The sequence below is a fragment of the Protopterus annectens genome, chromosome 2.part0 (assembly GCF_019279795.1).
Source record: "Protopterus annectens isolate FY-2018-M chromosome 2.part0, PAN1.0, whole genome shotgun sequence".
Lineage (NCBI taxonomy): Eukaryota > Metazoa > Chordata > Ceratodontiformes > Protopteridae > Protopterus > Protopterus annectens.
This window is the reverse complement of record NC_056728.1, coordinates 1,374,864,932-1,374,878,520: the sequence shown is the minus strand read 5'-3', so window position 1 is coordinate 1,374,878,520 and position 13,589 is coordinate 1,374,864,932. Positions and strand designations below refer to the sequence as shown.

The 13,589-nt window shown below is 40.6% G+C and overlaps 1 protein-coding gene across 1 annotated transcript in view; it reads left to right on the top strand.

Moving 5' to 3' along the window:
* The window catches only part of ZGRF1 (zinc finger GRF-type containing 1), a 2,981,513-nt gene that overhangs the window by 1,642,282 nt on the left and 1,325,642 nt on the right, over positions 1-13,589 (top strand). Inside the window, 1 exon segment of the mRNA XM_044061551.1 lies at positions 1,671-1,817. Coding sequence (XP_043917486.1) covers positions 1,671-1,817 — 147 coding nt within the window.

The following is a 13,589-nucleotide window of genomic DNA, read 5'->3' as shown; positions in this document are numbered from 1 at the left end:
ACTGTCACAGTTCACGTTGCTTGTGTTACTATACTGCCTGCCTATGAATCTCCTGGTCTGAAGACATAACTGTTACATTACTAAAGGTTAGTCATCCGGTCTTATTTTTAGCTTTTGTGCTTGGAAGGTCAACTTGTTAAACTGTAATAATACATCACTCTTTCCAGAGGTTGTTCTCATTCAGAAAATGTCGACTGACCTAAAAGAAGAGTGGAAAATGTTTTTCTTTTGGCACACAGTCTAGTCATCTAAGAGTTTGCTAGGGTCCTGAAATGGTGCTGTCCTTTAAAATTCAGCACTCTACGGTTTCTACATTTGCGTTACCATTTCCATAAGTTTCAGCTGACCACACAATGAAAGTGTTTTTGAAGTGAATTCTTTACCTTATACCGCACCATGATGTGGTTTCATTTGCCTGGCAATAAAATTATAGAGAATCTTTTTTTTCCTTTTAGCCAGTAAACGCAGTTGATTTAAGCTTCTTTCCTGAAAACCTTTTCCTCAAGACTGTAAGCTTTTCAAGAAAGATTTCTGAGGTGCAAACTTTATTTATAAGCAACCATATATTTTTTAAGATTACTGGGTCTCTGTGATAGCAAACCATTCCTTTATGTCTAAAAGGTGGTGTGTAATGTTTAAGTGAACTAAGACATAATCATTATCAGTGTTCTCTAAGCATGAAAACAAAGAACAGTGGCTGCTTCACATTTTGGATGTTCACATATAATTCAGATGTAAGTATAGAGGTCAAGTATTTCAGAAAGGTTCATTTATGAAGTTGAGGGCAGGTTTGTCCTTTAATAAATACTGCCAGTCTTGACTGGATGATTGACCCATTATATTTCTTTATGTTGTGACAAATTTAAAAGACCTTGGTGGGGTGGGTAGGGTCCTTTTGTAATATGTTGACTAGGGCTGCTGCTGTTTCACATTTTAAGAATGTTTAATTTCAGTATGTATGTGGAGCTGCATTGTAGGCAGATATGCACACATTTACAAAACACTACACGTTAGATGCCCAGTCAGAAGGCAGGGCTTCTAACTGTTGAACTTTCTAGTCTGCAGTTGTTTGGAGTTCTGCCCTGATGTTAGGAATACTTCTATAACAGCCTTCCTTCAAGAATGGTCACATATTTGGGCAAAAGTGTCATCATAATAGACCTTTAGCAGACAGACTGTGCAGCAGTATGAGTGCATACCCAGAATGCCTTTTTTAATATGTGGATTAGAATTTAGTTGGTTGCAAAGATGTAATGAATTGCAGTAACCAGTGAGTTATTGATTGTATGTCACGGTGTGCTTACATTGTCCAGTTGTATGTATTACTGCTGTTTATATAGTAAGTTTTATCACAAATTTCTCACAGAAGAAGATGACATGACACCCATTATCTCTGTATTTCTCTGGGACGTTTTCCAATTGATGCTGGCACTCTTCAGTGAGACAAAAACGTTGGTATCACCCACAGGGGCACACTTGGTTGCTTTGAGAATATGGCCAAACCGTGGCTCATGATTGTCAGTAGAAACCAAATGGTAATGTTTGGAAGACTAATTCATGTTGTATTATTGTATGACAGGCATAAAAGTAGGGCTTCTAATTTTAAATTGCATGTGTTTACATTATGCCTAAAAATCTTCTATTGATAAAACTCTTTCTTTATACAACAGATGACATCTGGGTCATATCAAAATCTCTGACATTTGACTCACTGGATACATTCATAGCATGCAGTGTGTTTTTTGGTCCATCATCATCAAATGAAGTGGAAATCTTACCTCTTAAAGGCTATTCTCCTTCAAACTGGCCCAGTGATAGTAAGTACATCAATGTATCTGACAACTTTTTTTTTTTTTTTTTTAAACTTTAGGTACTATTTTGATCCTCCAAAAGAGGATCAAAATACTACCTGTGTTGCAAAAGTAAGGTGATCACTTCCTGTTTTTTGTTTAAAAAATCTTTATTGAATTATCATGTATGACATAGGCAGTCATACATTTCTATAAATGAAAACAAACCATATTGACATATTTTCTGTTGCAAACGTTATACATCACATATGATCTTCGATATAGTCATTGTCATTTGAACATTACATATCTCAGTCAATTCCTGCCTTCCTGTAAATATCATTTCTCCTCCAAAACATTATTCTACATAGATTGTTCCCACAATTCCCATTTTTTATAAGGTATTTGCTCTTACCCATTTGTAAAGATCCTACTTCCAGTTCTTTGTGTGCTAACAACATGAAATACAAAAACACAACAGATGAAAGCTGGTTAAACACCAAAAATATCCAAGATAAAAACATGAAGAACCAGCTAGCAAGGCTTAAAACCTAAGACTCTAGATTTATTAAAATACAACACTCAAAAAAGCTTGTAAAAGGTAAGCTCTTTCACATAATATTACTGGCGCTTCATCAGACCATATTAAAACACTGCTTAAATACTTTGTTTTAAACTTTAACGGATTAGTGTACGTGATTTAAGAACTGGTCTTAAAGGAACATGCTCATTTAAACCTTTACCTTTGTTGGCTTGCATTGTAATCATATAATAGTATGCATCACAAACATGTACATAAAAATGTATTGAAAGAAAGAAGTTGTTAAGTGATATCAATGATTTTCATGAGAGGTATGCGTTTTCATTGTCCAAGAGTGATACTGATGTATCAGCTAAGCATTTTGTTGTTAACAAGGATAATACTGTTGCATCATGTGCTGCTATATTCACTACTAATATGGTCATGTTAGGTCATTCTATTTTATTTCTACATGTTCTTTCATTTATTCATTCATTCATTCATTCATTTATTTATTTATTGTATGTATGTACTCGTTTATCTCCTTTATGTTGTCCTCATACCTTTTGTGTGTTCAAATGATGATGTTAAATGCTGGATTCTTAAGAAATGAGCAGTTGTGTATTTTCCTTTGTTAACTAGGTAATAAATGGTAGACCAACATGCTTGTGTTCAGGCGTAATTGAGGCATGAAGTGTATGACTATCAAACACAGGAAACAAATGATGGAAGCCATTTGCTAATTAAACAGGGACAATAGTTCACTTGTATCACTGATAATGTGATTAACTGAAGGTAGTGATATTAAGTATTTAGTTCTTCTAACATCTGGATCCTTTCACATTAGGTCTATGACTAGTATTACCCTTTCAATCTAATTCAAGTATTTTTCTGTAACTTTAGTGTTAAGGGGGCGACATGCTTCTGCACCAGCACCTCTTTTCATTTATTACACAGGAAGAGTGCAAATGGCCATCTACCCACCAATTCTTTTCTACCACTTGCAATCCAAGTCTCAAGCCTGAAGTATATAATGGCAACATTCCTATGCTCAATGCAGGAAGTAGCTTAACCATCAAAATGTTTGTGCTGCTGCAAAATCCGGAGCAAAAATGTGCACTGACATTGTCTTCACTGTTTGAGAAAGGACAGAGACGAGATGTTCAAACTGTCCACATGGAAACACAGAAAGGATAAGCTCCTGCACTACTTTACTTCTCAGAAAATGACAGTGGTTGAGAATATCCTGTGCAGAGACTCGCATGATAGCTCCCAGCACAACCCAAGTTTTGTGCCACATCATTATCAGAATGCAGTGAAAGCAAATAACATACTTTGATTGCATCTGTCCTCAAGATAGCCTCTGGTTCCCATGCACAGTGTACTCATCCTTGATCAGCAAGGCTTCAAGTTCATGCCCATCCTACGCTTCAGTGGATGTTGAGCCAAGGAGCTCCTGTTGAAACCACCCTGGAAGGTCCACCCCTCCCCAGCCCCAAGGCTGTCAGTTCCAGCACACCTGTGATTAGCTAGCTGTCAATGAGCAGTCTCTTGAGTTCCCTGACTGTACCTTAGTGCTTTAATTATGGACTGGAGACTTTCTACCCCAGTTTTCCTTTTTGGTTCTGCACTACTCAGTCACATAGAAAGAGGAGAGTTTACTGAGTCCTCCCGTGCAAGAGCGTATGGTTATGACATTAAACTTCAGGCTATTATTAGAAATATGGGAGCCCCTGTCCCTGCAAGTATGGGAGAACACCCTTTGGGAGCATGGCTTATCATAAGTACTAAGTCAATGCAAGTCTCTCTTGTTACAGCAATGCCACTGACAGATGTATCCCTGGGACTGATACCCTGCTGCCTGACAGCTAGTCTCTGCCTGTGACATGTTTGGCACCACTTGCATTATCCGTGTGTATAGGCACTTAAATCCACAGCTAAAAGGGGCACTTGCCTCCTTCTCTGCCTCTCTGGAGACTCTGAGGACCCTCATGTTGTTCTGTTGAAGATTGATAAAAATAATGAGAACTTCCCTTACTATAGCTCCCCCTCCCAACAAATGACTCCTCCCTTTTTGTAAAGATCTTAAGGATTATGAAGTCCAACGTGCACTGTCCTGAGGTCCCCATTCTTTCCCCAGAGACTGCCTGAACAAGTGTCTGGGGAAGGAGGAGGAGGAACATCTAGGTCTTATTCAGTATGGAACGTCTTGTGACAGATGTAATTTATGAAACTTGGAAGCACTATGGTTACTTCTCTTTTGGCCCCAGTGATGTATGTTGCTTCTAAGCCCCTGGCTATGCTGATCAGTATCCTGTGGAAGTGTACTTTATCAAACTTCCATTTATTTTCAATAAAATAGTAGCATTAATAAATAATCATAATCAAAATATGTAAAAAGATGGTTAAAAACTAACAGTTAAAAGAAAAGGATACAAAGGTTGTTGATGAGGTAAGTAAGATACAGGCCCAATAGCCTAAAAGGAAGATCAGCAAGTCTAGACAAAAGAAAGCCAGCACTGTGGTATAGAAGGATAAAAAGTCTTGACTATGGCTTAGCTGACCCAGGTTTGATTAGTGCTTTGGGTGACTGAAGGAGTTGGTAGGGAAGTATGGGAGTGCCATTCCCATGGGAAGAAGGCATGCACTTGCATGCACCTTGCCGGTGATCCCTGCTGGAGGGCAGAGGACATATAAGAGGTGTGGTCCTGTAGGAGAATAAGTGAGGGTATTGGGTGAGATGCCACAGAGACAGGATGATACAGTACCAAGCCCCCATTGTATGTCTGCTCCTGGACGTGCAAGTGCATGTTGAGGAAGGGAGTTATAGGGCTAACAAAAGGTACTCCATGCCAGCAATATAACGTTAATGAAGTCTTTATCTCCTCACCAGCCCTGTATATGAAGTTAGGTAGAGCTCAGGGAGTCTAAATTGTTTTTTTTAGACCTGGTGAATGGAGAGGACCGTTTCACAACAGATAGCTGTGGGAGCCAAAAACAAGTCTAAACAACAGGAAAAAAGGTTGACATTAATTCTGTCAAACTGTTTTAATTAATATGTATTTATACCACTTTAGCAGTCAAAGCTAAGGTAGTTGAAAGATGTTACTGCAGGATAAAATATACCTTTTGGTTGCCCTGGAATACTACATAAATAGTGATTTGGATAGTTTTAGGGGGGAAAACATGAAGTATTATCTTGCAAAAATGTGTAGGTAAACTTGGTGAAAAAATCACTGCCACAAGTATTTGTATGGAATGTAATCAGAGCTGTGGTGTTTGAATCCCACCAGTTATTCCTGTTAGTATGCAAAGACCCTGTTGCCCATAAGGGTATATGGTAAATTAGCACTGTTGCTATGGGTAATAGCCAGTATTTGCTACCCTTGTACAACTACAGATCAAAGAGTTATAATCACTTCCATGAAGACCATTTTAGATTGTAAGCGCTTAACTAATAAATAGTTGTGTACATGTATATTTACTCACCGAGGAGGGTTGGGCCTTGGGCTAGCAACCTGAGCCCCTAAAACCCGTAACTGCTACAGCAACAATAGAGATGAAAACTGCACGTTGCCTGATGAACCACATGGTGGATAAATGGAAAAGAGAGAGATAGATACACACATATTGTGTTCCTTCAGTTGTTCTCCATTGTTGGTTGTTTTTCATTTTTTGGTTTGATGAAATTAACTTTTAAGACCAATTAAGTATTGAATTCTATGAAGTGTGTTATTTAAGTTGCTTAGATGCATAATTAAGAGAAAGCAAAATTAATGAGTGCAAGTGAGTAGCATGAATTTATTTTGATAAATATCTAGATCTTGTGTTTTCAAAAATGCAGCACTGAGGGTTTCTCTTTTGTTATACACAGGATAGAGGATAAGGACCATTTTGGTCTAACACCCGTACAGAGTGCTAAAGATGACGCATAAGCACTATTAATTTTGCTGTTAATTTTACCTGAGAAATAGATGTATAATTTAATAATAATTTGTATGCAAGCTTCTGGGAAATAGTTTCATAGGAGTTACTAGGCTAACGGCCCTAGGGCATTTAAATGACAAGCCGTATTTATCCCAAGATGTCCCAATAAGAGTCTATGGAAATTAATATTGACTGCCTGTGTCCGTGAGCGACATGGGTCCCACCCCAGGAGTAAACTTACGGTTATCGGTCCAATGATCTAGGTTGCATTTAAAGAGTGTCAGGTAGGAGCTCTGCTTCATTATAATAATTGAAAGATATATTTCTCTAGGAAGCAAATGAGAAGTTCTCAGAGTTTTATAAATAATGCATGCTGGTTTAAACAGAGTAATATTTTTCTACTGCTTGAAGTATACAATAAGTTGTAACAAGATAATGACATTGGGGTATTTTTGCCCAGGTGAAAACAAATTAGAAAGGGGAAGTCAAGTGTAGAAGAGAGTAAAATAAATTGACTGTGAGTTTTCACTGTTAAATGTATAGTTATTTAATTACAATGTGATTTGACAGTCATCAGTGGTTGATCCAAATTTGACTCTCGTTTTTTTTTTCTTTTTTTGAATCATTGAGATATTACCATGGTACACGGGCAGAGAGGAATTGCTGAAGAATATAGAAATATTACAGAATGTGTCAAATTATTTAAAGCTATTTGTTAACATTTGAAAACATTCAGCAAGGAAGCCATTAGGTCCAGGTACTTCATCTTTCAGTTTTTAATAGCATACCGGACATCTTGCATTATAAAATATATAAATGTATTATTCACAGGTTTAGCTTGTATTAAATTAATATCCTTGTACCATACAGTGCTATATATTTGATGGAAATATTGATAAGAATAATTTGGTATGTCCTGCTGAGTGATGAAGATATTTTCGTTACATAATCGGAGAGATTATCTATTCAAATTTTTATCAGATTTGAACTGAACATCAGCTGCAGAAAGGGATTGTTCACTAAGTCTTCAATTTTTTGCTGTTGCACCATGCTATGTATTTTGCCTTTTTAGTGAGTTACTTGTTATTTTGGATAATGAGAGCTTGAGTGACTCCATTTTGGCACATATTAATACTCTTCCTGTTGCATTATTAATGAAACAGAAATAGTTTCTCTCATTATGAGGAACAGGTTACAGCAATGTCTGCCATTTTTGATGCACTGACTGTACCCAAGTTAAATAATGGAGAAGTACCTGTATTTGCCACAGCTAGTATTTGTTTTCTTGAATGATCAGATTGTTGGAATTTCACCATTAATCTGGACAGCATTTACTTGTAAAGATGATTTAACAGGTGCAGTCCAAAGTGAATATTGTTCAAGAGAAATGGAGATAATAACGTTTGGGTGAAATTGCTACTACAGTTTATGCTTTTGTGATAATAGGCAGGCATAACAATAAGGAAATGCTTTGGATGATGGAGCGTTTTGTTATATATTTTGACACTTTCAGCAAATGCTTTATTATTAAACTGTAAGGAGCTTCATTGTAACATTGGATGTTAAGCAGATAGTAGAAAGTACAGCTGTGACAAGTCTGTAAGTCATTCACTTCAGAAGACTGTAAACAAGGGATGCTGTCTTAGCAAGACCACTGAGAACTTAAAACATAATTTGAATAAAACATCACAAACTTGAACAACTGTTAAATGGTATTGAGCAGGTCAGAGCTTTATTCTAAAGCTTTCATCTTCTAATTGTGTGGATGTGGTGAATGATGTCATTGAAGAACTGAAAACAGAAACATCAATGGCTACATCTAAGTAGATGATGCTGGCTTTTAAAATTCACAAACCATATATTAACACCAAAGCAAGGCTTGTCCAGGAAAATCCATTACATCACTTGATCAGTTTTGAACTCTTTCCCTCTTGAGCAGACTTCAGTGAGCTCAGGATCAAGAGACCTCAGCATCTTGCTACCTTTTCATCATTCAAAGAGTCCAGAACTTTGAACTGGAAGAACAAAGGGGTATTGGCCTTTGCCACATTGAAGCTTAAATCCATCAACTCTTTTTCTCTCTCTCTCTCTCTCTCTCTCTCTCTCACACACACATGTCCAGGTTTCATTTATCCTTAGTATATCAGGTTTTCATTTTCCTGAGTCTGAACAAAGTATAGATCTGGCCAAGACTCTGTCTAGGGCTTTCACAGTGTACTGCCATGTTGCATTCTGTGACGTTAACTGTACTGGTACTGTCTGTTGCTAGATCAACAGGATTAGTCATGTGCCTGCATTGGATGGCATTGCTGAAGCTATCCTGTCTTGAGGGAGGAGCTTAGGCCATCTTGGATCACCCTTCATGAGGAGGTCCTCTTTATCTAAGACTCTTAGGATGTCATTAGTATCTAAGTGGGAACAAGCCCTTAGTCCTGTTAAGAGTCTGTGTGACCCTTTTTGGACCCCATATTGTTATAGTTGAGTGTAGCACCCCAAGAAGAAGTGGCCTTTGTCAGATGGAGGAAGGCCATTAGGTGTCAGACAAACCTACTTTCTCTCACTACCAGCCAAGTTGCCCTGAAAGTTAGCATTGTGATTCAGCAGTTAAAGTCAAGGCTATTGTTTAGGGCCATCTTTCTGAGGATTTTTTATGTCAAGTTTGCCTCAACTTGGATGACATTATGAACATATTTATACTTCTAAGCGTGATTATACTTAACCACATCCTAAGACTCATAGGTACTCTGCTAGAAATTACTGCACTCAGACACCAGGTTGTATTTGCAGAGCTCTTGAGACTTTGCAATTTAAAGGATTCTTAAAGGTAATTCATACTTTGGAATGAAGTCAATGGTTCTGTTCTGCTGTCCTGTCTTCCTCATTTTAAATGTGCAGAAGACCTTTATTACATTTTGGACCTCATTAACTTTATTGAGGATATGCAATCAGTCAGATTTTGGCCAGGGGACAACATTCCCTGCTGCCATGGAGCAAATGCATAGTCTCACTGGAGATAATAAATGCCTTGTTTTTACAATTATTGCCTGGTATTTACACAGGAGGTTCCATCAAGTCCTCCTGTGCCGGCAGTACTTTGAGTATAGACTGGTGCCTTTAGTCTTTTCTTACTTTTTAACATTTACAAAGGTGGTAGGTGTTGTGGTACAGACTTTCCAGGAGAAGGAACATCCTGTATTCTCCTACCTAGCTGACTGGCTTCTAGTATCTTGGTCAAAGAGCTGCTTTGTATAACGCACTTCTGTTGGCAGATGCTGCTGTGGCTTCAAATTCTTTTGAGTCACACAAACTGGGAAAAAATCTTTTATGCTCCAGGTTCAGTCTCTCGTGCCCATGGAGAGGGCCTAGGAGGTCATCTCCTTTGCACCCCAGATGAGGAAACATGGGAAGATCAATCTGCATCTCTTCCGTGCATTTTTAGGATTGATGGAACACTGTGTTCTTCAGGGTACCTTTTGCATTCTTGGGAGTGCATTTATTGCAGTAGACTGAATTTTTAGTAGCTGCAGAGTCACCATATGCTCACAGATCTTCTTATCTCAGACCAGTGTCCTTGAGTGGTGGACAGTTCCCAACAACTTGTACGATGCTCTTCTTTTCCTATAACTGAAGTATTTGTAGGTCCTAACAATAGATGCTTTAATTGCAAAGTGAAAAGTACATTTTCACTTCTACATAGTCCAAGGGAAATTATCCCCTCTGGAGAGTTTTGCATCAACCATTTGGACTTGAGCACTCCTACCTTGTAGGTTTCAAAGAAGAAAGCTTCTTACAGCACTCGTGCCTTTTAGGTTCTGGAACGAAAGCTGTTTGCAGCACTTCTTCAGATCTGACCCAACAACCAGTCTGTGATGTGATACAGATGCAAGCAATGTCCAGAGATAGGATGCAAGCCTGGTAATAAGACTGTGGAGAAGAAGCATCACTTTTACTGCAATTCACATCTCAGAGAATAGACCAAACAAAAGGTTTAATCTTTTCTTCCATTGCTAAATACTCTGCCCCAGTGCCTTCAGGGAGCTAACTGTCTTCCATCCTCTTGAAATCGTTTACTGGATGCCCCAGTGCAGAGAAAGGAGGATGATGTAGTATTTCTGAAATGTTAATAGCCTTCATTGATGCAAATGTAGATTTTAAATTATATGTATTGGAGAAAAGGCCATGGTGAGTCTTTCCATCCCTTGTGCATCAGTGTCAGGTGAAGCGTCCTTGGTAGATGATCAACTGGTTAGTTTGGGGTGTAGTACTTCACTTGGAATGTCCGGGGAAGATTAAAAAAGAAGCTAGCTATTGTAAGTTTGTTTGTTAAGCAATCTTCTGACTAGGTCAATTTGCTGTTTATATGAAGTGTGTTGAACTGACTAATTTTCCCTGAATACGAATTTTGTGTCCTATACCTACAACCCTAGGCTCCACCTTAATAACTTGCCATTTTGTTGGCTGACTCTGTGTAGCCATGTTAAGAGACTGTAGTCTGTAAACACAGTGAATTTCCTTCCATAGAGATAAGGCTGAAGTTTCTGCAGTGCCCACACTATGGCTAGACATTATTTTTCTACAGCTGCATAACTTTCCTTCTTGGGTTGGAGTCTAAGGCTGAGATATACAACTGGGTGCTCTTCTCCCTCTGAGGAAACTTGGCTGAGTATAGCCCCTACCCCATCGTTTGAAGCATCCACCTGCACAAGAAGTCCTTTGCTGTAATCTTGGCTGGCTAACACAGGGGGTCCTCCCAAAGCCTCTCTAAGCTTTTGGAATGCCTGCTCGCAGGCTGGGGTCCACACTGCCTTATCTGGCATGTTTTTCCGTGTCAAGTCTGTGAGGGGAGCAGCTATTGTACTGTAATTGGGAATGAACTTACTGTAGTACCCTGCTGTCCCGAAGAATGCCCTCACCTGCTATTTGGTAACAGGGGCAGGCCACACCTGAATAGGTTCCACTTTGGCAGGTTCTGGCCTAATCTTACCACTCCCCACTCTATATCCAGGTAAGAGACCTTTGCCATACCCACCTGACACTTAACTGGGCTTAGTGGTCAATCCTGCCCTTTGCAGTCTGTTCAGGACCTCCCTTACATGCTGAAAGTGCTCTTGCCAGAAATGGCTGTAGATGACAATATCATCCAGGTAAGCGAGGGCATAATCTCCTGCTAAGATATGATATACCATTCTCTGGAAGGTTGCTGGGGCATTTTCTTAAACTCGTATAATCTGAAAGGAGCCATAAAGGCTGACCTTTCTCTAGCGTTGGGAGTCAAGGGCACCTGTCAGTAGACCTTGGTGAGATCAGTAGAGGTCAGATAGTTAGCTCCGCCCAGCTGCTCTAAGGCTTCGTCTGCTCTAGGTATGGGGTAAGTATCTGACTCTGTGTGATCGTTTAGTTTTCTGTAGTCCATGCAGAATCTGATGCTACCATCTTGCTTTGGTACCAACATCACTGGGGAGGCCAAGGGACTGCTGAACCCCTGAATTTACCCCATTCCCAACATTTCCTGTATCTCCTCCCTCAGAGTCTGACTCGCTCAGGCACCCTATAATGGGCCTGCTTGATAGGCCTTTGGAGTCCTGTATCCACATGGTGCTGCACGAGGTGGGCGCACCCATGTTTCTCAGTGAACATGCCTCCAAACCCCTGCAACACTGCTCGGGTTTCTCGAACCTGGCTATGGAATAGCCACTGGGGATATTGTTACCCCTTCCACAGATGTGTCAGTCAGAGCCTCACTGAGATCAGTCCAGATCCCCTTCAAACTCCTCCTGCCATCCACTGCAAATGCTCAGCACTAGGGCCTCCCTATCATGTTAACATGGTACATTTTGTACCCCTGCCTCCTGCCTGTCAGATTTACCATATAGTTAACGTCACTGACCTTCCTTACCACTTCAAAGGGTCCCTCCCAAGCTGCCTACTGGTTATTGTGTCTGACAGGAATGACCAACATAACCTGCTGTCCCACAGCATACTCTTGGGCTCGAGCCTTCCTGTCATACCAGACCTTTTTTTGCTGTTGAGCTCCTGCCAGGTTCTCCTGTGCCAAGCCCATGAGCTCTGCAAGCCTTGTCCGGAGGTTTAGGACATAGGCCACAGCAGACTCGTGGGATTCACACTCACCCTTCGACTCATCATGAATCAAATCTAAAGGCCTGCTCACCCATGCCAGTACAGCAACTCAAAGGATGCAAAATCTGTGGATTCCTGGGGTACCTGTCTGTATGCAAACAATAGATGGACCAGATATTTGTTCCACTGTCTCTTAAACTCGTCTGCAAATGCTCAGAGCATGGTCATTAGTGTAGAGTTTAAGCTCTCCACAGGACCATTAGTGCGGGGATGATAGGAGTCGTTTTTAGGTGCTTCACCCCACAGTGCTTCCACAGACAAGCCAGCAGGTTGGTAAAGTACTACTGCCAGGATATACTCCTTCCCTGTGCAACTTGAGGCAATCGGAGGCCCCACAATATCCATAGCTACCCTCTGAAACATCTCCTAAATCGCAGGCATAGGCATCAATGGAGCTTTGACCTTGTCCCCTGCCTTGCCTACTTTTTGGCACTGCTCACAGATCCTGCAACCCTGTTACATCCTTTGCAATCCCAGGCCAGTAAAAGTTCTGCACAATACGTTTCTTGGTACACTTTATGCCCATATGACCTGCAGAAGGAATGTCATGTGCTATGGCTAGAAGTCCCAGACGGTAGGCTCTGGGCACTTCCAGTTGCTGTATTACCTCACCCTCTAGCCCACCCTCAGGGGTTCACACTCCAGTAACCCTTTGTTCCAGTATACAGACGCCGCTTTTCCTTGAGCATCAGGTGCTTCCTTAGCTACCTCCCTTAAGCCTCGTAAGGTAGGGTCTGAAAGCTGAACTTGTCTCAACTCTACTTTCATGCCCCTCCCAGCTCCCCTTCCACAGGAAGCCCAGTATCTTCTGTCAGCAGTGCCTCACTGTCAGCCCTGGGTACTGCCACTCACCTCTGTCCTTGCCGTCACCCTGTCCATGGGAACATCAGTACCTACCAGCAGCTCACTTTCAGGCTCACTGCTACAGGGTAGCTCCCTCCCTGAAATAGTCATATAACTAGCCCCAGCTTCAGGAGTAGGGTCTGTCTGGGTCTACCCCAGGCATTATCAAAATCATTGCCTATCCAGACATTTGAAGGAGTATCCTCAAACACAGCTACCTGCATGCTTCCTTTTCCACCTTCCCAGTCAAGGTGAACCCTGGCCAAAGGTATTTGTAATGGGATCCCTTCTAAAGCTCTGATTGGAGTGGACTGCCCAAGCGCATACTGCTCCTGTTTAACCACTGCAGGCTTCACAGTGGTTATGTCAGA